Source organism: Solanum dulcamara, chromosome 6 (genome assembly GCF_947179165.1).
Source record: "Solanum dulcamara chromosome 6, daSolDulc1.2, whole genome shotgun sequence".
Classification (NCBI taxonomy): Eukaryota; Viridiplantae; Streptophyta; class Magnoliopsida; order Solanales; family Solanaceae; genus Solanum; species Solanum dulcamara.
This window is the reverse complement of record NC_077242.1, coordinates 6,447,013-6,473,845: the sequence shown is the minus strand read 5'-3', so window position 1 is coordinate 6,473,845 and position 26,833 is coordinate 6,447,013. Positions and strand designations below refer to the sequence as shown.

General features: G+C 34.4%; 2 protein-coding genes and 2 non-coding genes across 5 annotated transcripts; all 4 read left to right on the top strand.

Annotated features, from left to right (window-relative positions):
* Positions 1 to 1,135: 1,135 nt before the first annotated feature.
* On the top strand, positions 1,136 to 10,968 carry LOC129891499 (probable serine/threonine-protein kinase At1g54610). Of its 2 annotated transcripts, XM_055966885.1 has the most exons (9): positions 1,136 to 1,427; positions 1,527 to 2,469; positions 3,873 to 4,157; positions 4,279 to 4,596; positions 7,133 to 7,360; positions 8,037 to 8,137; positions 8,620 to 8,734; positions 9,221 to 9,688; positions 10,561 to 10,968. In XM_055966885.1, the coding sequence occupies exons 2-9, from the start codon at positions 2,056 to 2,058 to the stop codon at positions 10,774 to 10,776; spliced, it is 2,145 nt and encodes a 714-aa protein (XP_055822860.1). In that variant the 5' UTR covers positions 1,136 to 1,427; positions 1,527 to 2,055; the 3' UTR covers positions 10,777 to 10,968. The 2 variants fall into 2 exon arrangements, with proteins under 2 accessions (XP_055822860.1, XP_055822859.1); XM_055966884.1 differs by having other exon boundaries at positions 1,136 to 2,469.
* A 264-nt stretch (positions 10,969 to 11,232) lies between these two features.
* TRNAG-GCC (transfer RNA glycine (anticodon GCC)) lies at positions 11,233 to 11,303 on the top strand. Its single transcript has one exon. It is a non-coding gene; the product is annotated as a tRNA-Gly (tRNA).
* Positions 11,304 to 11,314: 11 nt separating this feature from the next.
* TRNAF-GAA (transfer RNA phenylalanine (anticodon GAA)) lies at positions 11,315 to 11,387 on the top strand. Its single transcript has one exon. It is a non-coding gene; the product is annotated as a tRNA-Phe (tRNA).
* A 5,163-nt stretch (positions 11,388 to 16,550) lies between these two features.
* Positions 16,551 to 17,978, top strand: LOC129892439 (uncharacterized). Its single transcript, XM_055968005.1, has 3 exons — positions 16,551 to 16,881; positions 17,047 to 17,272; positions 17,406 to 17,978. The coding sequence occupies exons 1-3, from the start codon at positions 16,615 to 16,617 to the stop codon at positions 17,846 to 17,848; spliced, it is 936 nt and encodes a 311-aa protein (XP_055823980.1). The 5' UTR covers positions 16,551 to 16,614; the 3' UTR covers positions 17,849 to 17,978.
* The last annotated feature ends 8,855 nt before the right edge of the window (positions 17,979 to 26,833 follow it).

Genomic DNA, 26,833 nt, shown 5'->3' with positions numbered 1-26,833 from the left:
TTGGAGAAAAAGACCATTTATGGACTTTGTCACGACTTAAGTTGCGACTGACCCCCTTCTAAGGACGTACTAAAATATACCATTCACGCCAACTTCGATTCCGGGAGTTTTACTCGCCCGAATGTGATTCTGCGAAGCCGTAAATGCTCCGTATCGTTTTGATTGTCACGACTTAAGTTGCGATTGACCCCCTTCTAAGGACGTACTAAAATATACCATTCACGCCAACTTCTATTCTGGGAGTTTTACTCGCCCGAATGTGATTCCGCGAAGTCGTAAATGCTCCGTATCGTTTTGGTTATCACCCTGTCCAATCAAATTAGAGATTTGAACCCCCATCATTCACATGATCACCCTAGACTTCACTTGACTCAGAATTCGTCCAAGTCTGCCTTAGACTAAATTTTTTCGAAGTTACTACATGAAGTTTTCTGGCCCGAATTGTTTTCCCATTAGCCTATTTCTAACGACAGGGACATGTCGTTACAATATATCATGCATTAATTATACATAGACCGAAGATCCTACCAAGTAAAAGATTAAATAATACCATGACTAATCATCCCGCAAACGATCCTTAGGGTGTGTTACGAACGAATGAAAATGTTTACATGTATAGATAAGCCCTTACATATATATATATTCTAGTTATATCGGTCAAAGTCTTACCTACAAAATTAAAGTGCACGACTATATACATTGTTGTGGCTTGTACGGTCCAAATGGGCTGGTTTTTTTCCTTAAAAGAGATGGAGTAAAGGAAAGGAAGAAACCAAATTGAACAATAGAATCGAGCTCAATTTGGTGCCCACTGCAAATGTCTATACTTCTATAGTAAAATATTAATATGAGTTTCAATTTATATGACACTTTTTAAATTTTAAGATTTAAATAAATTTATTTTTTTCATAATTTTTTCATGTTTATAAATATTTTGAATTATGAATAATTATGATTTATAGTGTTTTTTTATATATATTTTTTAAATATATAAATTTTATTTTAAAAAATTTAAAAATTATTGAAATTCATGATGTAAATTGATACAAATAGAGTAGTGTTTTTAGTTCAGCCTTCAATAACAAAGAAAACGAGTCTTTGACCACACCCACACACAAAAAAAAGTGTTTACAGTTACAGTGAGAGAAAAGTACTGTGCTTTTGCCGGCCCTTCTTTTCTCTCTCTCTGTTTCTTGATTATTTTTTCTTCATTTTATATAGTTCAAAATTCTGTTGTTTTTATTCTTATCTTCTGCTTATTTTTTCCTAAAATAAGCGTGTTGAACAGTCAACTGCAGCCTAGAAGTTTTTTTTCTTTTTATAATTTCTTTTAAAAAGCAATGACCATGTTTTTCGGTTTTCTCAGAACCTGCACACAGAATTTTTAGAGATCAAGCCGTTTAATCAGCTGTTGAGGGGTTTATCAGGTATTGTGGAATCTTGATTTATCATAACTGAATTGTGGTGAAAATTGGGGTTTTGTTGATTGAATTGTGTATAAAGTTGGAGTCTTTTTGGTTTTGTAGTTGCTGCATCAAGAATTTGTTGTAGAGCTTGGATTCTTGGTATTTGATAGTTCTTTTTCTGGCAAAAAGTTGGAGTCTTTTGGTTTTTTGTAGTTACTGAATCAAAGGGTTTATAGAAATTGGATTCTTGGTATTTGATAGTTCTTTATCTGGCCGAAAGTTGGAGTCTTTTGGTGGTGTAGTTACTAAATCAAAGGGTTTATAGAAATTGGAATTCTTGGTATTTGATATCAAACTTCTTTTGTGTCAGAAGGTTGGAGTCTTTTGGATTTGTAGTTACTGCATCAAGTGTTTATGGGTAGTTGATAGTTCTTTATGCAGTTGAATTTTGCAATGGAAATTTGGAATTGTGTTTGAGTGGCTGTTCTACTGAATTGGGTTTTGAATTTTTCTTGCCTGGGTTGGGTTGTTTTGACTTTGGGGTTCCATGGTTATGGGGGAAACATTGATTTTTGCAAAGACTGGTCTCTGGGGTTTGTAGTTTGCAACTGCAGGGGAAAGTTTTCGTTTGGGTTCTCGTTGATTGATTATGGGTGGTATTTGTGGAAAACCTTCCTCACCCGTGCAAAATAGGCGGGGTAGACAAAAGAAGAGTGAATTTACAAAAGGGGGAACTGTGGCATCACGCGTACCAAGAGCTGTTTCTTCAAAGAGAGAGGAAAGCTTCAGGGTGAAAGACAAGTTGGAAAATGGTGATGTGAAGCTTGGTTTGATAGATAGGAAGTCTAATGGATCAAGAAAGGTCAGGGATGATCATTATGAGCAGATAAAGGAAAAGCTTGGACTCATTGTGAATGGTTGTCCTGGAAATGGAGTTGTCCCAAAAGCCTTGGAAGGGGAGCTAATTGCTGCTGGATGGCCTTCTTGGCTTGCTGCTGTAGCTGGTGAAGCTATTAATGGATGGCTTCCTCGCAAGGCCGATACATTCGAGAAATTAGACAAGGTACTATTCTGTAGATATTCTTTATGAGTGATTAATTTGTTAATTTAGATTGTACAGCAATCAAAGTTGTGTTTGATTAGCCTAAATTATGAGGCTTATAATCATAGTAATTAATACCACCTCATTTCCATTTTAAATGTTGGTGTTTAATTTAATTTAATTTTTTTAAAAAAATTGGGATTAGGAGAAGGGGAAATGGGTAGGGGATTACAAGGTGGAGAATTGAACCGTCACCAACAAGGTGAAAGTTCAGGCAATCAACCAATTGAGCTAATAAGATTCTCTGATGGTGTTTGATTGGGTTGAAGTTTAAAATTTTCAATTGACTTATGTATTATACTTGTGTCAGTGGAAAAATGTTCAAGTAATTTAGTTTGATAGAGAAAACATCCAATTGAAAGTTTAAAATTTGATCTGTTAAAGAAGCTTATACCAAATAAAATATATAGTTCAACTTTCTTATACACTTTAACTCAGACACACAAAAGTACTATATGTACTTTAGAGTTTATGAAAGTTGCAAAAGTTATATGCAACAACAACAACAAAAAATCTTGTATAATCCAAAAGGTGGGGTCTGGGGAGAGTAGTGTATATGCTGACCTTACCCCTACCTTGTAAAAGCTATAAGTAATAGCATTAGTAGTGGAATTATGTTAACATTTTAAGATGTCTTAAGGTGGAAAAAGTGTCAATAAATTGGGACAGATGAAATAATTGAGCAATACGAGAAGTTGATTTTGTTTGAAGAAAGGGCTGCAAATCTAGTCATGTCTCAGGGAGATTAGAAGCACGAGTAATGAGAATTGGTCACCCAACATTTTGAATGCTCTATCTTAATGAAAAAAGAGATTTTATAGGATAAACTACAAGAGGGGTGATAATGATGGGATACACTAGCATAATGTCTGTTATCATCTATCTAATCGATAAACAAATAATTTACTTAGTGTAAAACTTACGTTAGAGATTAGATATCCTCACTTCTGATTTCATTCTTTTTTCCAAGTTCCTGTCCTTCATTTTCCCCAAAGTTAGCACCTTATGATTTTGCCGCCTTGTTCTGTGCCTTCTTGGGGGGGGGGGGGGGGGATGGAATGGTTACTTTTTGTTATCACCTCAACTAAATAAAGCTATAGGAAAGTTAAACATAATAGTTCATTAGTAGTATACCTGCAGTGGAAATTAGTGGATCACATCCAACAAATTATGGAATAGATGCTAACTATAACGTTTTGATTTAGATGGTGTAAAATATAGCATATTTATTTGTGATTCATGTGGCAATATTTTCCTTCCTTTTCTATTTCCTTTAAGGGGCGTTAGTTTTCTTTTTTAATGTGTTCAAAAGTTGTCAGTTAGGTTTTTTTTTATTAATGTCTGATAGTTTCTTGTTCTTGCAGATTGGCCAAGGGACTTATAGTAGTGTATACAAGGCTCGTGACCTAACTAACAATAAACTTGTTGCACTCAAAAGAGTGAGGTTTGATAATATGGATATTGAAAGTGTCAAATTTATGGCAAGGGAGATAGTCATTTTGCGTAAGCTTGATCATCCGAATATTATCAAATTGGAAGGCTTGGTTGCATCAAGATCATCTTGCAGTTTGTACCTTGTTTTTGAGTACATGGAACATGATCTCACTGGACTGGCATCTCTTCCTGATAACAAATTTACAGAACCGCAGGTGCTTTTCTTGTGATCCTTCATTATCCTTTATTATGTAGTTTTATACGAATGAATTAGCTATCTCAGCTTTTCAATCAATTTAGGTTAGCTAATTTCTGACTTTATTTTGTGTTTTATAGATGAAATGCTATATGCATCAACTTCTTAGTGGACTTGATCATTGCCATAGTCGGGGTGTTTTGCATCGGGACATTAAAGGTTCAAATCTTCTTATCAACAATAACGGGATCTTGAAGATTGCAGATTTTGGCTTAGCAACCTTTTTTGATCATCACCAAAGTGTTCCTTTGACAAGCCGTGTTGTGACTCTTTGGTATCGACCACCCGAGCTCTTACTTGGAGCAAGTCACTATGGAGTCGCTGTAGATTTGTGGAGTACTGGTTGCATACTTGGAGAATTATATGCTGGCAAGCCCATTATGCCCGGAAGAACAGAGGTATAAAACAATTATTAATATGCTTCTTTATTGGCGGAATGACTTGGGAAACCCTTGTACTTGGCTCCGTTTGTAAGTTGGACCCTTCTACTCACTACTTTGCCAACTGAACCCTTAAACTTATTGAAACACAACATTTTAGACCCTTTTTGGACAGCTCAGTGGTGCATGAATTACAACCGATTACACGTCGATTTCCACGTCATTTAAAACTGCCACATGAAAAATTACATGTTAAAAGTCTAAAACCTGATATTTCATTTTCTCTTTGTTTAAACAGATCCACATAATTTTCTCACCCTAATTTTGGTGCTTTTGCTCTCATGATATTGTCGATTGTTGATGGTATTTGAGTGCGATTTTCAGTCTTTCTTTGTATGTTTATTAACCTCGTCTTAATCTAGAATAATATCTGTTTTGTTCATTCTTTTTTTGGTCTTTGATTTTTGTGCATGTCGAATTTTAGTCTTTAGGGACTTTATAAGAATTATCTTGGGATTTTTTGAAATTTTGCTTCTCTTTTTTGGGTGTTTGATGAAATCGGAGAAAGCTATTTTTTGGTGTGATAAAGTTGAAGAAAGTAGAAATCTATTTTCTTGGTATTTGATGAAAATGGACCCCGCGCATAGCGGGAGCTTTAGTGCACCGGGCTGCCCTTTTTTTTGGAGTAAGATGGAAGATTAGTTTTTTTTTCTTTTTTCTGGGTGTTTGATGAAAATAAAAAAAAGATTTTTTTCTTATGTGTGTTTGATGAAATTGTAGAAAGAGAAAATTTTCTTTTCTTGGCATTTGATAAAATTGGACAAAATTGTTATATTAAAGGTTTTAAAATTTGTGGATCTAATAAGAAGATTAAGGTGGAGGAGAAAGTTTTGTGAAGAGTGACTATTGAAGAGATATTTATGTAGATGATTGGACAGATAAATAAAGCTAAACAACTGAACAAGCATCAAAGATAAAATCAAAAAATTGAAGAAGAAAATCGACTGATAATGAAGGATCTACACAAGTAAAAGGACCTGGAAAAAAAGAAGAATAATAGTAGAAACAAAAAAAAATTAACGGGGAAGAAATTTGGAAAGAAAAATTGAAGGAAAGGCTAAATTGAGCTCAAATTTTGTTCAACAATGGTGTTGGACTAATTTGGGAAGAAGATGCATGTTATAAAGGTTAAAAGTGACCAAAATTGACTTTTCAGGATGCCTCATGTGCATAAAATATGTGTATTACACGCACATAAGACAAAAAATGCCACATAGGATGACATATCACAAAAAGGGTTTAAAATATTGTGTTTCAGTGAGTTTAAGGGTTTAGTTGGCAAAGTCGTAAGTATAAGGATCCAACTTACAAACGGAGCCAAGTACAAAGGTCTCTCAGGTCATTCCGCCTTATATTTTTAGTAACTTGTCCATGATACTCATTGCTATATTCTTGTTTTTTCCTCCATTTTGGAGATGTTACTACAATTTGAGAAGTAAATAAGCATCTAGGATTTAAAAATGAAGAAGGAAGAGGCCACAAGCAGGAGGTGATCTCAGAACTAAATTTTATGGCACACTCGGTTTGTTTATCATGATCGGTGAACTTGTGATTTTCCAATTAGACTAAAGGTTTATACTGGCCTTTGCTGAGTTACTGACTTGTTCTTATGCTCTAATAATTACTGTTTCTTGTTTTAAAAGCAAACACTGGAGCCTAAGAGAAAAGTTTGGTCTTTTAGAACAAAAATTCATTTTGGGGTACTGAAAATGTGAAGGTTGTAATTTGCACCTAAGGGTGTGACCTAGTGGTCAATGAAGTAGGTTGAAAACCATGAGATCTCACGTTCAAATCCCAACAGAGAACTAGGTGATTTCTTCCCATCTGTCCTAGCCTTGGTGGACAGAGTTATCTGGTACTGTTATTGGTTGGAGGTGACAGGTATCCCCGTGGAATTAATCAAGGTGCGCGAAAGCTGGCCCGAACACCACAGTTAAAAAAAACTAAAATAAAGTAAAAAAATGTAAAGGTTGTAATCCAGAATTGAGCACCCAGTTTTTAAAATAATACTGTGCAAAACAACTCAAAATTTACTATTAGATTGGCCCTTATGATTGGATCTCATCTTACAGTCAAATATTGACTGCCTCCATGACCTTATCATCTTCATTATTTCCTATTTCATTTTATGTTTCTCTTCTCTGTTTTTGTGTTGATTTTTCCATAGTTTATGATTGTGTTAGCCTCCTTTAAGGTTGTCTTTCACTGTTAACATGTCTGGGGTATTAATTTTCTTGTGTTTTGGTGACTGATAATGGGGCTTGGAGAGAGCTTTTGAAGCTGCAACTTAGACATTTAACTAGTTGTGCATCAACTTTAATTTCATGATGTATTTTTTACTTTTTGGTTCTCAAATGCTCTTGTTCATCAGCTGAAAATTTCTCTCAATTCTTTTTAAGTGACATTATGCCTGATTAATTTTACCTGTGTGTTTCTCCTGTGTTAGGACTTTATTTTTTACATCTTAGATACATGAACTTTTTTCTTCTTGTAGGTGGAGCAGCTGCATAAGATTTTTAAGCTTTGTGGTTCACCATCTGAGAATTATTGGAAAAAAGAAAAATTACATCATTCAACAGCATTTAAACCATTACATCCTTACAGACGGCGTCTTGGGGAAACATTTAAGGATCTTCCTCCGTCTGCTGTGAAGTTGATGGACACATTACTTTCTATAGATCCTGAACTTAGGGGAACAGCTGTCAGTGCTCTTGAGAGTGAGGTAAGTTTCTCCCTCCCTGGCATATCAATGCAATTAATCTGACTATTCTATATAACACGATAAGTAGGTGATATCTCAAACATATCTGTTTGTATGTATAAACAAATACTCCATCCATATTGTTTATCTTAAGATGTTTTTAACTGGCATAAAGTTTAAGAAACAAAGTAACATTTTTGACATTTAAGCTAACTATATGAAAATTATTAAAATTGCTTGTACCAACAGTTAGTTGGGAATCGGTAAGAGTTCCAATTGTCCCTTCATCTTTCTCTATCATAGTAAAAATCAGCTTTTATATCAAGTGGGTTCCTAACCAGTCACGTTAATACGTGAAAAATAATGGGGATGCTATCATTAATTAGTTTCGGAAACATAATATATTAAATCTTTTTGGGACAGACTAAAAAGGAAAGAGTGACACAAAATGGGACGCATGGAGTAATTCACGAGCTTTTATGTCCTAAAATTGAAATTTGAAATAAGTAGTAGTAACATAGTTCCGGGTAGTTGGAGGTATATTGTTTCATTCCAATTGATATTCTGTAAGAATTGTCTCATTTTTTCCGTCTGAGTCATTCAGCGTCATATCATTATTTCAAGGTGAATCTCATTAATATTTGCATAATAAAGTTGCACAGCCATTTTCCTGATTAACAAAGTTGTACCCTTACAGTTCTTCACCACAAAGCCATTGCCTTGTGATCCTTCAAGTTTGCCAAAGTACCCTCCCAGCAAGGAAATTGATGCAAAACTGCGGGAAGAAGAAGCTCGAAGGTAAACAATTTCAAGATATCCACATTTCCTTTGAGGAACTAGAACTTTGTTTGTTTTGCATAACTTTGGTCTTTCTCGTAATGTGAGCTAGTGTTTTTTCAATTATATCTAGAAGCTTCTTCGTCGTTTTTAAAATGTTTAGAAGTGTGCACCAGTTGTAATTTCCAGTGGCACGTCCTTTGTTGCTTTCCTTGCTTGCTTGCACTGAGGAATTAGAACTTTCTTTGTTTTGCATAACTTTGGTCTTTCTAGAATTATATCAAGAAGCTTCTTCGTCGTTTTCAAAATGTGTAGAAGTGTGCAACAGTTGTATTTTCCAGTGGCACTTCCTTTGTTGCTTTCCTAGCTTTGCTTGCGCTGAGAAACTTATTTTGTTTAATCCAATTTCGTCAGTTCTTAGAAATAATATTTGTGTGAAACTAGATTTTCCATTTTAAGTGCTGGAGGATATGTGATAATAGTTCCCTGAATTGTTTCTGCAGACAAGGAGCTGCAGGAGTGAAGAACCAATTTGGTGATGGGCATATGAGAGGATCAAAAGAACCTCGAGCTGTTCCAGCACCTGATGCTAATGCCGAGTTGGCAAGGTCCATGCAGGTACTTATGTGGGGCCTGATTGTTTTAGTATCCTTGTTGATGCATGTTTATATGAAGTTAGATCCTAAAGATCAAAGGAAATCAGATAATCACGATTCTTCAATTTTTCCTGTTCCAACTCCAAGAGGTTAGTTAGATGGTTAGGGTTCTTCCATGAATTGGGAAGTTCTTCGATTAAAATCCTTTCTTCCCAAACACCTTAAAGCCGAACTTACAGTTCCCCATAATGTATTGTGCAGCGAATGGATAATAGAAATTCATATAGTCGACCCCTATTAGTGTAGATTTGAGGCATAGTAATTGATGATGTGGAAGATGAAATGCATAAAGATCCACTTTGTTGGCGTAAATCTTAGCCTTCTCTTCTTAAAGATGCACCGATAGCCATATTTGTGGGCAAATGCTTTTACTCTTAATCAAGTTATCAATTTATATGATTCAGACACTGTTTGGTTCGTTTCAATTAATACTCATACCTTGTAACAGAGGAGGCAGAGCAGTTCAAATCCTAAGAGCCGATCTGAGCACTTCTATCCCTATAAAGAAGCTGCTTCCGGTTTTCCAATTGATCAACATAGACCATTACAGCCAAGCAAAGAAAAAGGCGGAGATCACTTGGAGAATCATTCAGAGAGATTTTCTCATTCAGGACCTCTCGCTCCAGGATTTGGGTGGGCAAAATCTGGGAAGAAATATGATCATGACATTTCTGTTGGTTCCAATAGAGCCGACTTATCAAAGTTTTCCGCTTTAGTAGCATCTAGGTCAGTTGTGGCTGGTGATGCTCGAGACCGATTTGTTGCTTCGCAGCTGGAATCTGGCCGTCAAGTAGAAAGGCCGGTATGCTTGCTTGACGAACATCCAAGGAAGCAGGATTGGAAGCATCAGATGCAAAACCATGCTGGTTCTCGTCAATTTGACAGTGGAAGGGCTAGTATTAAAGAACAAAATCTGGTAAGTATTATAGACATTCTAACTTTTCAAATTTTGAGAGCGTAAGGATAATTGAGACAATTTGTTTTTGCCATATTTCACTTACAAGATGATTTAGAAGCTGCTGAAACTTGACGTCTCAAGTATATATAAACTCACTCGCTATGGTGCCAAAAATGTTTGCATACATAGCTGACCCTTAGATTGTTTCCTATTTGGTTTAACCATCTAGTATCCGGAAACTCACTGACCTGTCTAAATTAGATTCACACGGGCGGCACTGCGTAGGATCCATTTAAGGGCAAAACACTTTCTCAAGAATTTCTACATTCCTAGGCTCGGACGCAGTACCTCCGATTAAGGGTTGAGGGATCCCATCCATCCCACCGCATCCTTGATGGTCGGTCCCTTACGTTGTGATTAGTATCAATATATGCAATAGTTTCTTTCATTATTTCTTCAATTTTAGTATTACCTGTGGTTTTATTTGTTGTAGTTACCATGTTATTTGTTGATTGCTACTTGTTCTCTTCTTAATTGTTTTAGAATGGCTTTTTCGTTACTATATTTGCTACATACATGATTTTTGATATGTTTTACTTGAGTTGAAAGTTTATCGAAAAACAGTTTCTCTACCTTCACAAAGTAGTTGGGGGGGGGGGGGGGAAGGGGGGGGGGGGAAGGCGACGTACAAATCACCCTCCTAGACTCCACTACGTGGGATTACATTGGATATGTTACACCATATACAATAGTTTCTTTCACTTGGATATTCAATAAACCTTTGTCTAATGCAATAGGCTTGTTATAGCATTTTGGTTCCACATTTGCTTTCTTGTTCTGGAATTGTAGTATGATGGGATTCTTATCTAGCTCTTTTTTTGTCTATGTAGCATGGCCATGGTCATAAGGGAAACACAATCCATTTCTCTGGTCCACTACTTGTTCAACCAAATAAAGTGGATCAAATGCTTAAAGAACACGATCGTCGTATCCAGGAAGCTGCACGACGAGCAAGGCTCGAGAAGGCAAGAGCTGGCAAAGGCCAAGCTCAAGGGATGCAGAGAACAACCAATTCTTTTTACGTTACTAGTCTGGGATCGCGCTAGTCTGGTGATTATATATACAGTTCTATGTACAGTTCTTCTTGAAGTAATTGTTATTTATAGGAAATTCAGTTAAGATGAATATAGCCAAATAATTATGTGGTCTGTTACTAGAGTAGGTAAAAATTGTTTATGCACACAATTTTTCTTTTAAAGTCATTGCTCCAATTAAATTGACAGCCCTTTATTCTTCAATGGAATGAAATTGATAAAAACGATATTACAATGACAATATACTCATTGAAATTTCACAAGTGGAGTATGTAGATGATAGAGTGTAAGCAATTCTTATCTCCACCTCGAGGAGGTTAAAAAGGATACATCGTGTGGATTAAAGAACTTGAAGTAATTAATTTAGGAAAAGAAGAACTCTTAATGACATACAAATATGTGAATTAGATAAAATAAAATAAACAGACATTTAATTAAATTATAAAAGTTATATTTACTAAATATCCAGCACCAGTGGTCTAGTGGTAGAATAGTACCCTGCCACGGTACAGACCCGGGTTCGATTCCCGGCTGGTGCAATTCGTTATTTGCGGGGATAGCTCAGTTGGGAGAGCGTCAGACTGAAGATCTGAAGGTCGCGTGTTCGATCCACGCTCACCGCATCCCATTTTTTGGTTAATTTTTTTTGTGTATCATTATACTACAGATCATGTGAATATTTACTTTTTAATCCATTGCAAAAAAAAATATGATAACTTTCTAAATTTGGGAATAATTTGATTTGAACTTTTCATTTTATATCCCTGATGAAAAGTTCTTATAGCTATACATATAATGGAATATTGCGTATCATCATAAGGTTTAAATGTCTTTATTTATTTTTTAAAGTCGTGTTCAATCAATTTTAGCCACATAAATTAAAACAACGGGAGAATCTAAGGTCAAAAATATAAATGCCAAGGGTAACAAATTAAAGGTTGCAAGATTTGACAACAGGAGATTGCTAGTACCCTCCACCTCCAACTCTAAAGACGTTGGGTTCATTGACTAAGAGAGTAAAAAGGTGAGATTCATGAGAGCTCCCAGAAATCAAAAAGGTTGTGGCACCACCAGGAATAAGTGTTTTTTTCATCGTGAATCAATGAGAAATTTATGTTATAAAATATGATTTTCTGTCCCTTTCCACTAAACCAGCTCATTGAATGATTAATGTTCTTTAAGCTTCATTATTATAGCTTTTTTATAAATAGTAATTAAGGAGATAAGCTCTAAATGTTTCCTACTCATCATTAGTTACTTAATCCTAATTAACAAGCTTATAATTATCCTAATTATAGTACTTAGAGCCAGTTTGGATAAACAAAAAAATTTCACTGAATATTTATAATACAGTTTTAATACATATTGCAGAGAACTATTTATAAAATATATATAATACAAGTTTTATAGATGGATAATACATTTATCACATATTTTAATAGACTTATAATACATTATGTTAGTTTCTTACTACACAAACATAATATATATTTTAAAACACTTATAATACATTTATATTGTATGCATAATTCACTTTTAATACAAGTGTAAATTTATCATAGTATTGCTATAAATTATAATAAATAAAAAATATCGCTAAAATCAGTAATTATTTTTTAAAAAGCACTCAATCAAATAATTTTTCCAACTTATTTTAAGTAATTTATAAGGTGAAAACTGTTAATAATTTTTTTTTTTAAAAAAGTAAGTGAAGCCCAACTTATTTTTTTTTGACTTATAAGCTGCTTAAAATAAGTTCATCCAAATAAATCCAATTATTTATTGAAGCTTATTTTAAGCACAAAATAACTTTAAGTTGACCAGCCAAACATTCAAAAAAACTGAAAACGACTTATAAGTAACTTATAAGTCAATCCAAACGGGCTCTTACACCACTCAACAAACTCATGAGTGATTATGTCATTATACTACTGGCCTTTCAGGTGGAAAGAGATAAAAAAGAATTGGTAGATAATCTTTTACTGTTATTTTTCTTTTTGGTTTTTCACCTGCGCTTGATTATATTATTTTGTTACTATTTTTTTCATCATGAAACCTTCATTATAGTATTTCCTTTTTATACCTTCCTTTGAAATACTTTACTTGACTTGAGTGTTTTTCGAAAACAACCTCTCTACCTTCACAAGATAGAAAGTTAAGATTTGTGTACACATCGCCCTCCCCAAACTTCACTTGTGAAATTACACTAAATATGTTGTTGGTGTTGTTTGTTGTTATTCGGCACCCATATTAGAGTTTTCAACTAGATTAGGATTCACAAAAAAAAATCTACATTGGAGGTAACATATTTCCTAACAAAAATGATTTCATGTACTCAAAACTCAAATCCATTTTTTTTTTTTTTACTCCACCACAATCGTTATTGACATGTTGAGATTTCATTCTATCATGGATGCAATGTGCTTAAACTAAAAACTTCTCTAATAGAACTGCAAAATCAGAATTTGATCATAAAAGAAAATGGCTAAGTATACACAATATAAAGAATTTTTACATTACCAATATTTTAAAAATTAACCAATTATAACAAAATATTGACCATATTTTCGTACAATATTACCGACTTAAGAAAATGCTATAAATAGCTACCTATTATTGTAGATCATCTTAATCATTGAGGGTGTGTTCGATATATATATATATATATGAATGTTTCACATTAATTGTGTCATTCTCATCCTTCATTACACCGCATCATCACCCCCGGCACACCCCATAGCTTGCATCCCAACACATTAGGCTATAACCTATAATCTAAAGTATTATTTTATTCATTTTGACCCATTTAAATTTAGTCCAAATCGCTCATTTGAAACTACAATTAGGACAACCTTATCTGCCTTTTTCTTTTCTCTAATTTTTTATGTAACCTTATCTGCCTTTTTCTTTTCTCTAATTTTTTATGTTGCTTTCATAAATTTGGACATAATGAGGCAACACATAGGATTAAGAGTGACAATTATAATTAATTAAATTTGTTTGATTGCTTCTTATCTTCAGAACCCACTTAATTAATTTGCCTCTATGATGGTTGCTTATCATCTAAAGCCATTGGGTTTCCTTATTGGTTTAAAATCTTGCAACTTGTTTCCCCACATTTTTTTTCCCACTTCATCCAAAAAAAAGTGTTATTTCTTTATTTTCATCATTAATAATTAATAATATTGGAAAGTGCTATTTTTTAACTAATAACATTAGGTGGAAAGTTCATAGTTAAATATCTTATAATTTTAACTCTTTTTAACAATTATTCATATCATTTTATTCTAGTAATTATCCTTTCTAACTCTAGGTTCTTATTCATATATAGAACTTTCGCAAAGAATGTGTTGATAATTTGAAGTACAAATTTAATCCAAATAAATAAACATTAATTACATAAATAATCTAATTGATGGACACAAATATTAGCATACAAAACTATAACTAGTGTGCTATTTTGAAATAAAATAATTCTTGAATGAGTTTAAGTTATACACATAGTAAGTGTAGGGAAATTTTTAATTTTCGGATCTCCCTAATAATATCTAAGCCTCCTTGTAATGTGAAATCTGTAATGTTGAAAATTAAAAAAAAATTACCTGAATAAAAAGGATCAAAGTGTAGCAATTTCTTACATTGAAATTACAACTCATCAACTTTACTATAGAAGAATACTAAATCAACTAGATTTTCTAGTTTAACTTTTTTGAGTTATATTTAGTTGTATCAGCTATGAGTGTTAAATATGTCTCAAAAATTGATGGTCCTCTCGATTCACTAAAATTTTTATAGGTTGGAAATAAGATAATTTCATATTAGGCTAATTTTAGCTCAATCCAACATAATTCATTTTTAAGGATCTTCAATTTAGTCCAATTCAAGAGCATATTGAGGATGTACTTTAATTTGGATTTATTACTTGATTTTTTTTTTAATTTTTATATGGGTCGGGTCCCTGGTCAAGATCGAGCCTCAAGTCTCAGATCTCAAGTCAGGCTTGGTTCTCGGATATCATTTCGGGTCTCAGGTAAGGGTCAAACACCGAATCTCAAGTCTTGGATAATTTCAAGTCAAATTCGGAGTTAGATTTTTGAGTTAGGGTCAGGAATTAGATCCAGAGTCTCGATTAAGGTCAGGACAAATCTACAGTCTTAGGTCAGGCTCGATTTTCAGATTTCGAGTCTCATGTTTCAAGTGCCAGGTCGAGGCTCTTTAGAGGAGTCTCGAGTTAGAGTCAAGTCGACTATTAAAAAAATTGAGTTGGTCATTGACCCAACTCATTTTTAATCTATTTCAGTCGACCTATATTAGTCTAGGTAGTCTTTGAACTGAATCCGTGCATTTGAAACCAATAGTATCAATATTACTTTGATAAGAATATGCTAAAAGCATTTTATGGAACCCAGCTAGGAAAAACTAGAAACCGCTCAAATGAGAGTTGATGCTTCTAAGATACAATTATCATATTACTAATACTAATTACACATGCCTCTAAAACATAGTATTAATTAATTACTACAAGGCCAAATGGTTGAATGATATCATGAAGTCAAGTCTAATTAATCTGCTGGACAAGTTGTAATTACACAATAGAAAAATCATTAATTAACAAGTAGTAATACTAATGACTCCATATATTTTACTAGCACATAGAGTAGGTGAAAGAAAGATTAGCTGGCAAAGTCATCACTCATTGAACCAAATATATAAGAAGAATATGCTAAAAGCATTTTTAATTAATTTATGTAATTAACAACCTAGGGCCCATGACAAAAAAAGAAAAAATAGAAGCCGCTCATCACACATATATGGATTACTAATTACTACATTTATGGCTTTGATGCGGCGTATAAATTTATATCTAAAAATAAATTAAAATAACAATAACTAATACTTGTCCTGTCTCATTTTATATGACATCATTTTTATTAATCCGTTTAAAAAAAAAATACCATCTTATTATAGCTAGAAACAATTTTATTTTAATTTTTGTTAGTCTTAATGAAATGATTTGCAACCACACAAATATCAAAGGATTATTTTAAACCACAAGTTTGAAAAGTTTTGAGTTTTTTCTTAAACACTATATAAATCAAATGATGTCACGTAAAACGAAACGTATATATATATATATATATATAAATAGGTTAAATATATAACGAATTTAATGCTGAGAACAACATACTGAAATCTTTCTTGCTTTCCTCGTTATGTATTATTGTCCTTTTTTTCTACTAGAACATATATAAAATTGCTGATTAATTAGAAGCAACGTAACAGTACTAAAATAATACTCTCATCAGTTTAAAAAAGAATGATGTAGTTTGACTTGATACGAAATTTAGAAAAAAAAATTAATTTTGTGTTCCTAAATTAAAGTTATGTCAAATGTATTAAAATGTTCTTTATAACCTTAAACATGTTTTTTTTTTAAACGGACAGAGTAAATATGAGAAGCTACTTTTTCCTATATTCTCCACATTGTCCGAATCTCTCAAGAATAAACTCTACTATCACTTCTCTATTATCACACATTTCATGTCAAAAACTTTACGCAAAACTCATCTATAGTTGTAGGACAATTATTATTATTATTATTATACACAGTCAATATGCATATAATAAGTTGATTAAATGATAACCTGCCAAATAAATAAAATGTGCAAAGTGATACCATTATGTGCGTGGGATAATTCGTCCATGTGGACCAAGTGGGTCCCAATGCTACACTTTATAAGAACATAACTCCTCCTTGCCACAAAAATATCATAGGCAAACAACAAGCCTAATTGAGTGAACAAATAATTAAGATAGCTAGTCTTAAAAAGTAGTACTAGTATAGTTAAAATGGCCAGAAAATCGTCTAAAATCCCGATGACCGATCGGGACTTAGATGACTTTGTAAGGAATTCAGATGAATCCGAAGGCATATATGAGTTGATTTTTGGGCTCATAGATGAAGGGAACGAGTTTCAATCATGTGAAAATTCATTGGAATCGAACATTAGTTATAGCAGCGGAGAGATATTAATGGACGAAGAGGAGGAGGATGAAAATGTTAACAATAGCGAAGAGAATAAAGCGTACTGGGCATCACAAGAAGAGCTTCTTAAGGTAAAATCGTTAAATTTGAAGTACAACTTTTGTTTTAGGTACTTCGATCAAATTTTTGCTTAACCAATTAAATTTCATATTTAGCTATGAAAAAATTTGCAGCAATATATGCCTTATGTTGTAGCAATTCTTGCTTACCAATTTTTTATTTTATTTTGTTGTTAGACAACATTGGGTAGGACAACTTCTTTTGAATCGAAAGTCAGAAAAGCAACAAAAGAAGCTCTAAAAGAATTGAAATTCACAAGTATCAATTGTAGCTGCCGGAAAATGATATCCGATAGTTGTCGGAAATGTATGCAAAGAGAAATCTCCGAACGACTTACAAACGAAGGCTACAATTGCTTCATTTGCAAGTCAAAATGGAAAAGCTCACCCGAAATACCTTCAGGTATTGTAAGTGGCAGAATGACCTTATTGTCACGATCTACTTAGATTTAGTACTTTATTGTTTTAATTTATTCCAAAAATAGAAAAAACACGCTAATTTTGATATGTTTATTGTTTTTTTTCCCCTTTTAAAGGTGAATACACATACATGCAAGTGGTGCAAGATGCAAGTTCATCAAAAAAGGGGGAAATGAAGGTGATTATAGAAATAAATTTTCGAGGAGAATTCGAAATGGCACGAGCTAACGAAGCGTATAATCGTCTAGTTGAACAATTGCCGGAAGTATACGTCGGAAAAATCGAAAGGTTTCGAAATTTAATAAAAATACTATGTAGTGCATCAAAGAAATGTATGGAGGAAAAAAAGATGCATATGGCTCCATGGAGGAAGCATAAGTACATGCAAGCTAAGTATCTCGGCTCGCCGGAAACTAAGTCGGAGACAATTTTTCCGGTGAACAATTTGCGCCGTTTGCCAAGGCCAAGTGGTTCAATGCTCACTTTCGATTTGCTTGATAACTTGCCCCCGCCGCCAACGGCAACGGGGTTACATTTTACGGCGATCAAAGTTATTTGATCACCGAGGTCAAATTTCTAGCTAGTATAGTTTGTATTAGAATATTCCTATTTTGCTCTTGGAATCTCGAATTATTAATTTCACATGTAAACTAGTGAGATATAATATATTCCTATTGCAATCTTATAAATTATGTTTCATTCGAATTCAATAATTTTAATATAGTTTTATATTTATGAGAAATCTACTAAAGAAGTATAAATAATAATTTTTATTTTAAGTAAATTAAATAGATTATTGTAGAATTTTGAACTCAAATTGTAAAATTCAATACTTATTTAGAACTCGAATCTGAATTTGAATAGTTGAAGAAATTATTTGATTAAGCTAATTAAAGGATGTAGAAGTGACATAAAGAATAAGAAAAAGTGAAAGGAAAGTGATAAAGATATAATTAAAGTTAGAAAGTGTTAGGTTATTCATTAATATTTAACTGTTCGGAGTCAGAATTTTCGTTAGAATATTCAAAATATAAAGAAATAAACGTATGAAGAAGCTAAGTGATTCAATATCTCTCGCTGTGTATACGTAATTTGGAAAATGAAACCTTAATTTCTTCCTTTATAAATTCTGCGGTTTCAACCTTAATTTCTTCCTTTGTAAATTCTGTGATTTCTTTCGTGGAAACCATCGTGTCATCCAAAAACCAATTTTACTTTATTATATTTTGATGACACTTGCTACTTGAAGACTTAAATAAAAATATACTCACAAATATGATCATTATATTTTTATGATCTTACTTTGATTTTTATGATCTTTGAGAATTTTTTAGCATAATAATTTCATACGGTTGATTTCGTAAGATTACACTACTCTACATAAGTTATTATAACTTCTTATTGGTGTCATTTTAACCAACAAAAATTGTCCCAAATAATTGTTACTACAGGGATTTAAGATTAAAAATTATTTTCAATTATACCCTTACTATTAGAGAAGTATGCACAATGTTTAAAAGGAAAAACTAGTCTACATTTATTAATTAAATAAAAATAACTTAATAAATTATATTTTGTATTTATTATTTCTTTAACAAGTGTGGCAAGAGCTAAAGACAATTAAAATGGAACGGATGGGGTACTATTTCTTTGTCAATTCATCATTTGAAGGGTATTAGTACTCTGCTTAAACAAGAATAGGGGATAAAAGATCACTCGCCACTACATCAAATAAAGGATTAATTTGTGGCTATAATATAATTATTCCTCTATTATAATTATCAGTTATAATATAATATGAGTATTTATAATTAACAGTTTCTATAAATGTCGCTAAAGTTTTAACAACTCTTAATGTAATCATATTAACTCAATTACCGCTAAATATTTTTGCGGCAATAAATATTATCGATAAATTGAAAAAAATCTATTGTCGCTAAGTTGTAAGTTGAAAGTGCAACTAAAGAGAGAATAAATTAATGGTGATAGAGAAATGGCATTATCTTTTAATCTTCGAAAGATATCATACAAAACAGGTGAAAAGTTGGGGGGAAAATAATAAAAGATTAAAAGCTTGATCATTGATTAGCTTATATAAATATGTAAAATCAAAAAAGTGAAAGAAAAGTGATACGACATTAATAAGATATTATCAACTAGTAATAAAGAAGTGGTAGGAATTATGAATTGATGTTTATCCATGTCTATGTAACGTAATCGGGAGAATGACAATACAAGTAGTTACAATAATGAAGGATGCTGCATGTCATCGTAAAAAGTGGTTACCATCAACAAGAAAAATAAATATTGAATTTTCTATAACAAGCAAAACACTTTAGCTGTTGTGACAAGAACTACCTAAAGTACAAGCATTATATCCAAAAATAAATTTTAAAAATCAGAAGAGATCATTGGCTAGGCTGACCTGGCACTAATAGTATCTGACCGTCAGCACCTATAGTCACATGACACGTGGAAACTTAAACTCGATAAAAAAAAATGTGAAAATTGTTGAGTTCATCTAGAAATGTTTGATATACAGAGCCCTCAACAAAACAAGCATCAAAATGTTACTTCGTATAGAGCCTTTACATATATTTTCATGGAAAAGCTAAATTAATAATCAATAGGCTTGAGGTAAACTTAAACTACAGAACACACCACACTTCACAAATACAATATAAGTACGCCGTCGATGGAACGTAGAGATATACGATTTATCAAAGGTAACTTACACAAATCCCACTATTTTAAGAGCTAATTATTTAAATTCATCCTAATTTACAATATTACGTTCCATATCATATTTCAAGCCTCGAATACGTGCATCTACCTTTTCCAGATTAGCATATATTCGAGATATATGTAAGGCAGATACATATCAATTAGTATGTCTAATTAAGTAATATAATTGAAAGTTATTCATTAAGGAGAGTGTCTAATTAAGAGATATAACTGAAAGTGATTAATTAAGGAGAGTGTCTAATTAAGAGATATAACTGAATGTCATTAATTAAGAAGAAAATCGCGCTTGTAACAACTTTAGAGAATATGACATATCACAACTCCTAAAAAAAATCAAAACAATTTATATCCTTTTTTTGGGTGATTCAATAAAGTTTAGACTTCTTAACTCAGAATATGAACTCTTATTTAAATACATGCATATATTTTGTCACATATATATACACTTAATCAGATACACTTATAAAAACTAGATACATAAAAGCTTAACTCAATAATGTGTCAGATATATTGATGTACTAGATACATGCGTAAATCTCCAACACATGCATGTATTTTATCAGATTCATATACACTTAATCAGATACATTGATAAAAACTATATATATATAAGCTTAACTCAATAATGTGTTAAGACACATCAATAATGTACTAAATACATCAATAATGTGCAAGATACCTGTGTAAATCTCCCGCATATTGAAACTTTCCTATTACGTTCCTGATTGGTCCATCACGTCACCACGGTGGTGTTTGCTTCACCTTTGGTTTGTCGTCGTTGCTCACTGCACCTGGATCCCACAAATCTCCACTAGTGCCATCGAAAATTTTGATTTTTTATCTCCTATGGCTAATAATGGTTTGAAGAAGAAGGTCCTCAAGTCGGTTTCGAAGTTCAATTATGCAGCTGAACTTGCCACGAAATTCTCCGAATGCGCGATTTGGCTAGCGAAATTCATAGTTAGAGATGAAATCCAAGTCATGGATTTCATGTTGGATGTATCGCTACTCAATTAGGCTAGTGCTCGTCGTATCCTTCTTGCCGACTCATGAATTTGAGTAATGATTAAATAGATACAAACCTTAATATGTAATGCCAGTTTTTCTAGATATGGTTTTTAGAGATTTAATGGTGGAAATTGTGGTGGAAACAAAGAAGGAAGAGGGAGAACTATTGAAGATAATTAGTTGTTAGTTATTAGTTGTTTGTTAGTTGTGATAATTGGTTGTTAGATTGGTTGTTAGTTAGCTTAATAGTTTGTTAATAGTTTGTTAAGATAGTGGGGCCCACACTAATTAAGGATTGTATATGTACAGGAAAGAATAGATATTTTGTACACTATTTTCATTTCAATTGAAGAAAATCAGAGGAGCCCTAATTTTGCTCTCCGCCTCTCTCTTCATCTTCATCACTTCTCTTCATCTCCTTTCTTCTCATTCCTTCACAGGTTCCATTGATCATCGAACATGGTATCAGAGCAGGTCACCGATTGAAGACTGGAGCTTATCGAAGAGAACGAGATTAGCCGGAGAAACCTTAGGAGCTCGGAGGCGACGAACAGTGAAGAAGAAGCTGCAGAAAATGGGAGATCTTTCGCAAGGTGAAAGAATAGTCATAGAGCATGGCCATCCCTTGTATGTGCACCCATCGGACACTTCGGGATGTGTTCTAGCACCGGTGAAACTCATCGGATCTGAGAACTATGGAGTATGGAGCCGAGCTATGAGAATCTCGCTTTTGGCTAAGAAGAAGCTAGGGTTCGTAACTGGAACGTGCAAGAAGGAATCGTTTGATGAATCTCTCCACGAACAATGGGAGACGGTGAACGCGATTGTGCTCTCGTGGATCATGAATACAGTGTCGAAGAGCTTGTTGAGTGGTATTGTATATGCATTAAATGCACATTTGGTTTGGGAGGACCTGAAGGAAAGCTTTGATAAGGTGAATCGAGTGCGAACATTTCAGGTACACACGGCCATTGCAAATCTTAAATAGGGAACTAACCCGGTGTCAATGTACTTCTCAAAATTGAAGGAGTTATGAAGTGAGTTTGATTTGATAGCTCCTTCTCCAAATTGTGGCTGTCCAAAGTCTAAGGATTATGTTGAGTACCTGCAAGAGCAGAGGTTGATGCAATTTTTGAGTGGTCTGAACGAATCTTATAATCAAGCTAAGAGGCAGATTTTGATGAAGTCCAATGCACCATCTGTAAATCAGGCTTATGCCTTGATAGTGCAGGATGAAAGCCAACAGTTGAATGCAGAGAAATCTATCCCAGTAGCAATGCAAGTCAGAAGAAATGATAACTATAAGGGTGGCATTTCATTGTTCTGTGAAAATTGCCACATGCGAAATCACACAAAGAAGGATTGCTACAAGCTAGTTGGATATCCCTCAGAAAGGAGCAACAAGGCTAACAGAAGGGACAGCAACTATCGTGATGGATGGAGGAGAGATAGGTACAGAGAAGGGCACAAGCGGAATAACAATGAAGAGTGGAAAAAGGAAGCACATGCTGCTCTAGCTAACAATGCAGATTGTGTCCAGGAAAGGCATGCTTGTAAGGATGACAATGAGGGCCGACATGTTGATGGCAACAGAAGAAGTGATTCAGAAAATCAGTACAAACAATATGACACTAATTCTGAAGAGTACCAAGCACATATGACAGGTATTGTGACTTGTTTGATGTCTCAGTTAGAAAAATGCGAATGGATAGTTGATTCTAGAGCATCTCATCATATTACTGCAAACAACAAGATATTGAAGAATATTCATAGCCTGAGATCAAACAAAGGAATGAGGATGCATTTGCCAAATGGAAGTACAGTGCCAATTACGCATACACGATGTGCTGAGTTGTTTGGAAAGGAGAGAATTACAAATGTGTTATTTGTGCTTGATTTTAAATATAATTTACTGTCAGTGTCACAACTAACTAAGGAACTGAGTTGTTCAGTCAATTTTTTTCCTGATCACTGTGTCTTTCAGGACCTCTACAGTGGCAGGGTGAAGGAGATTGGTAGATTGCAAGGAGGATTGTACATATTCCAAGGAACAGCTGAGGACTATGATGAAACAAAAGGAAGCATGAGACAGGCTTACATGGCAGATGCAGATGGAAGATGCAATCTATGGCATAGGAGACTAGGACATCCTTCAACATCTACAATGAAGACTATGGTAGAATTCAAGGACAAGATTGGCAAAAATATGCATAATAATTGTAGAATTTGCCCCTTAGCAAAGCAAACTAGGCTGCAGTTCCCTTTGAGCACTTCTAGAGCAGCTCAACCCTTTGAGCTAGTTCACTTAGATTTGTGGGGTCCTTACAAAAACCCCACCTTTGATGGGAGGAAATACTTCCTTACTATTATTGATGATCATACTAGATATGCTTGGATTCATTTGTTGCAGCTTAAAACTGAAGTAATTGTAGTCTTGAAACAATTTCTTGCTTTTGTGAATACACAGTTCAACTGCAATGTGAAGACTCTTAGGTCTGAGAATGGCACTGAATTCTTTAATCATCAGTGTTATGAGTTATTCCAGGGCCTAGGAATAATTCATCAAAGTAGCTGTCCCCATACACCACAATAAAATGGAGTGGTTGAAAGAAAACACAGGCAGATTTTGGAAATAGCAAGAGCTATTAAGTTTCAGGCTTCCTTTCCAACAAAATATTGGGGTTTTTGTGTCAAAACTGCAGTATATCTTATGAACAGGTTGCCATCCAGTGCACTGCAAGGCTGCACCCCTTATGAGTTGATGTACCACAGGAAAGCATCCCTTGATCACTTAAGGGTGCCTGGTTGCCTCTGTTTTGTTACTACCTTGCCTAGATCAGATAAGTTTGCATGCAGAGCTAAAGAAGCTGTATTCATGGGTTTTTCAGAGACTCAAAAGGGCTACATTGTGCTTGATTTATCTACTAACAAGTTCTTTGTTAGTAGGGATGTAATATTCCATGAAGATGTCTTTCCTTTTTGCAGCTCTGCAGCTGAAGAAGATAACACATTTCTTCAACCAAGCCATGTTGAACCTTCTCCTATTCACATTTGCCAGTCACCACCTGCAGCAGCAAGTGGGACACCTGACAATTCTGGTGCTGCTACAACTACAGCTGCCATAGATGCAGTAGAAACACCTATGGTTATTGCTGCACCTGCTGTTGATGATGATGATCCTGATGTTGCACATGCTGATCATGATATTGCACCTGCACCTGCACATGCTGATCATGATATTGCATCTGCACCTGCACCTGCTGATGATGATGATACTGCACCTGCACCTACTGATGATGATGATACTGCACCTGCACCTGCTGATGATGATAAGGCTGCACAAGAGGAGGTTGCACCTGCTGTTAATGGAAACAGACCAGTTAGGCTGACCAAACAACCTGGGTGGCTGAATGACTATGTTGTCAACACTAGTCATGATCATGATCACATCTACTCTATAAGTAAATATTTGTCATATGCAGGAACATCAGAAAAGTACAGGAGTTATTTAGCAAAGTTCTCTACTTTAGCTGAGCCAAAAACATTTAAGGAGGCTTCAAAAGATGCAAGATGGATAGATGCTATGCAGCAGGAAGTGAAAGCCCTTGAGGATAATCATACTTGGAGGATTGTTGATCTTCCAAATGGAAAGAATGCAATTGGCTCAAAATGGGTCTACAAGATCAAGTATAAAGCAGATGGAGAAGTAGAGAGATTCAAGGCAAGGTTGGTAGCAAAAGGATACAGTCAAAAGGAAGGTCTCGACTATCATGAAACCTTCTCTCTAGTGGCCAAAATGATCACTGTGAGATCAGTGATTGCACTGGCAGCATCAAAGGGCTGGAAACTCCACCAAATGGATGTGTATAATGCATTCCTACAAGGAGACTTGTATGAAGAAGTGTATATGGAACTACCAGAAGGGTTCAAGAGGCAGGGGAGACCAAGGTATGCAGATTATTGAAGTCTCTGTATGGCTTAAAACAGGCGTCAAGGCAATGGAATATCAAGTTAACTGATGCATTGCTAGCTGCAGGATTCACACAAAGCCTCCATGATTACTCACTTTTCACAAAGAAATCAGGTAACAACATTGTCATAATACTTGTATATGTGGATGATCTTCTCATTACTGGAGACAGCAACAATCTCATAGAGGCAGCCAAGCAGATCCTGCAACATGATTTTAGAGTAAAGGACTTGGGGGAACTCAAGTATTTCCTTGGTATAGAAGTTCTGAGATCACAATATGGTATCATTCTTAATCAAAGAAAATACATATTGGAGCTTATATCAGAAATGGGCTTGGCAGGCACAAAGCCAACTGCCACACCTCTGGAACCTGGAATCAAACTGACTACAGTGGAGTATGACAAGGCAATTGGAGTCAGGAATGATAGGCCTTTAGAAGAAATCTCAAAATACCAAAGACTGATAGGAAGATTACTGTATGTCACCATCACTAGGACAGACATCAGTTTTGCAGTCCAAACACTCAGTCAATTTATGCAGGAGCCTAAAGTTTCACATTGGGAAGCAGCTGTTAGAGTGGTTAAATATTTGAAGAATGCACCAGGTCAAGGCCTCAGTTTTAAATCACAGCCTACACAGGAGATAACATGCTGGTGTGATTCAGATTGGGCAGCATGTCCTAATACTAGAAGATCCATCACAGGTTATGCAGTGAAGTTCGGAGAGTCACTAATCTCCTGGAAATCTAAGAAGCAGCAAACAGTATCCAGGAGCTCAGCGGAGGCAGAATATAGGAGCATGGCGGCTGTGGTAGCAGAAGCTACTTGGCTGCTGGGCTTATTCAGAGAACTTGGAGTGGAGATTCATAAGCCAATAACAGTGTGGAGCGATAGCAAGGCAGCAATTCAACTAGCAGCAAATCCAATCTATCATGAGAGAACGAAGCATATTGAGATTGATTGTCACTTCATAAGGGACAAGATAAAAGAAGGAACCATAAGGACTGAATTTGTGAAGACAAATAATCAACAAGCAGACTTGATGACGAAGGGATTAGGCAAGCAGCAACACATATATCTAATGGACAAGTTGGGAGTGTTAGATGTTATGCACCCTCCAACTTGAGGGGGAGTATTGAAGATAATTAGTTGTTAGTTATTAGTTGTTTGTTAGTTGTGATAATTGGTTGTTAGATTGGTTGTTAGTTAGCTTAATAGTTTGTTAATAGTTTGTTAAGATAGTGGGGCCCACACTAATTAAGGGTTGTATATGTACAGGAAAGAATAGATATTTTGTACACTATTTTCATTTCAATTGGAGAAAATCAGAGGAGCCCTAATTTTGCTCTCCGCCTCTCTCTTCATCTTCATCACTTCTCTTCATCTCCTTTCTTCTCATTCCTTCACAGGTTCCATTGATCATCGAACAAGAACGATGGTGGAGGACGTGGGCGGGAGGTTGAAGAGAGATAGGGAAAGTTGATTGACATGAAGCCTTAATTAGGGTGGTTTAAATGTGCAAATAACTAATTTTACGCTATTATGTAGGACTATGTGTATCTGAATGCAACTTCTTCAATATATGATAAGAAGCTTTTAATTAGTGATAAGATATGTAATTGTTTAAAAGTATAGGTAATATTAGTAGATATGGTAGTGGAGTATATCTAATTAGATAGTTTTGTTATTTATCAATGCGGTGTCTCAAGATTTTTTTGATGTCTTATTTATGAACTACGATTTGGTCATTTAGTAAGATTGTATAAGACTTAGGAATTTTTTGGATAGTTTTCACAAATTTTTATGTTTATGAGAAAAAT

What these genes read in the sequence shown, in the direction of transcription:
- LOC129891499 (XM_055966885.1), top strand. Translation starts at nt 2,056, where the DNA reads ATGGGTGGTATTTGTGGAAAACCTTCCTCACCCGTGCAAAATAGGCGG. An exon ending in CATTCGAGAAATTAGACAAG is followed by an intron (nt 2,470 to 3,872) that starts GTACTATTCTGT and finishes TTGTTCTTGCAG; the next exon opens with ATTGGCCAAGGGACTTATAG. An exon ending in AGTTGGCAAGGTCCATGCAG is followed by an intron (nt 8,735 to 9,220) that starts GTACTTATGTGG and finishes ACCTTGTAACAG; the next exon opens with AGGAGGCAGAGCAGTTCAAA.
- LOC129892439 (XM_055968005.1), top strand. Translation starts at nt 16,615, where the DNA reads ATGGCCAGAAAATCGTCTAAAATCCCGATGACCGATCGGGACTTAGAT. An exon ending in CACAAGAAGAGCTTCTTAAG is followed by an intron (nt 16,882 to 17,046) that starts GTAAAATCGTTA and finishes TTTTGTTGTTAG; the next exon opens with ACAACATTGGGTAGGACAAC. An exon ending in CTCACCCGAAATACCTTCAG is followed by an intron (nt 17,273 to 17,405) that starts GTATTGTAAGTG and finishes CCCCTTTTAAAG; the next exon opens with GTGAATACACATACATGCAA.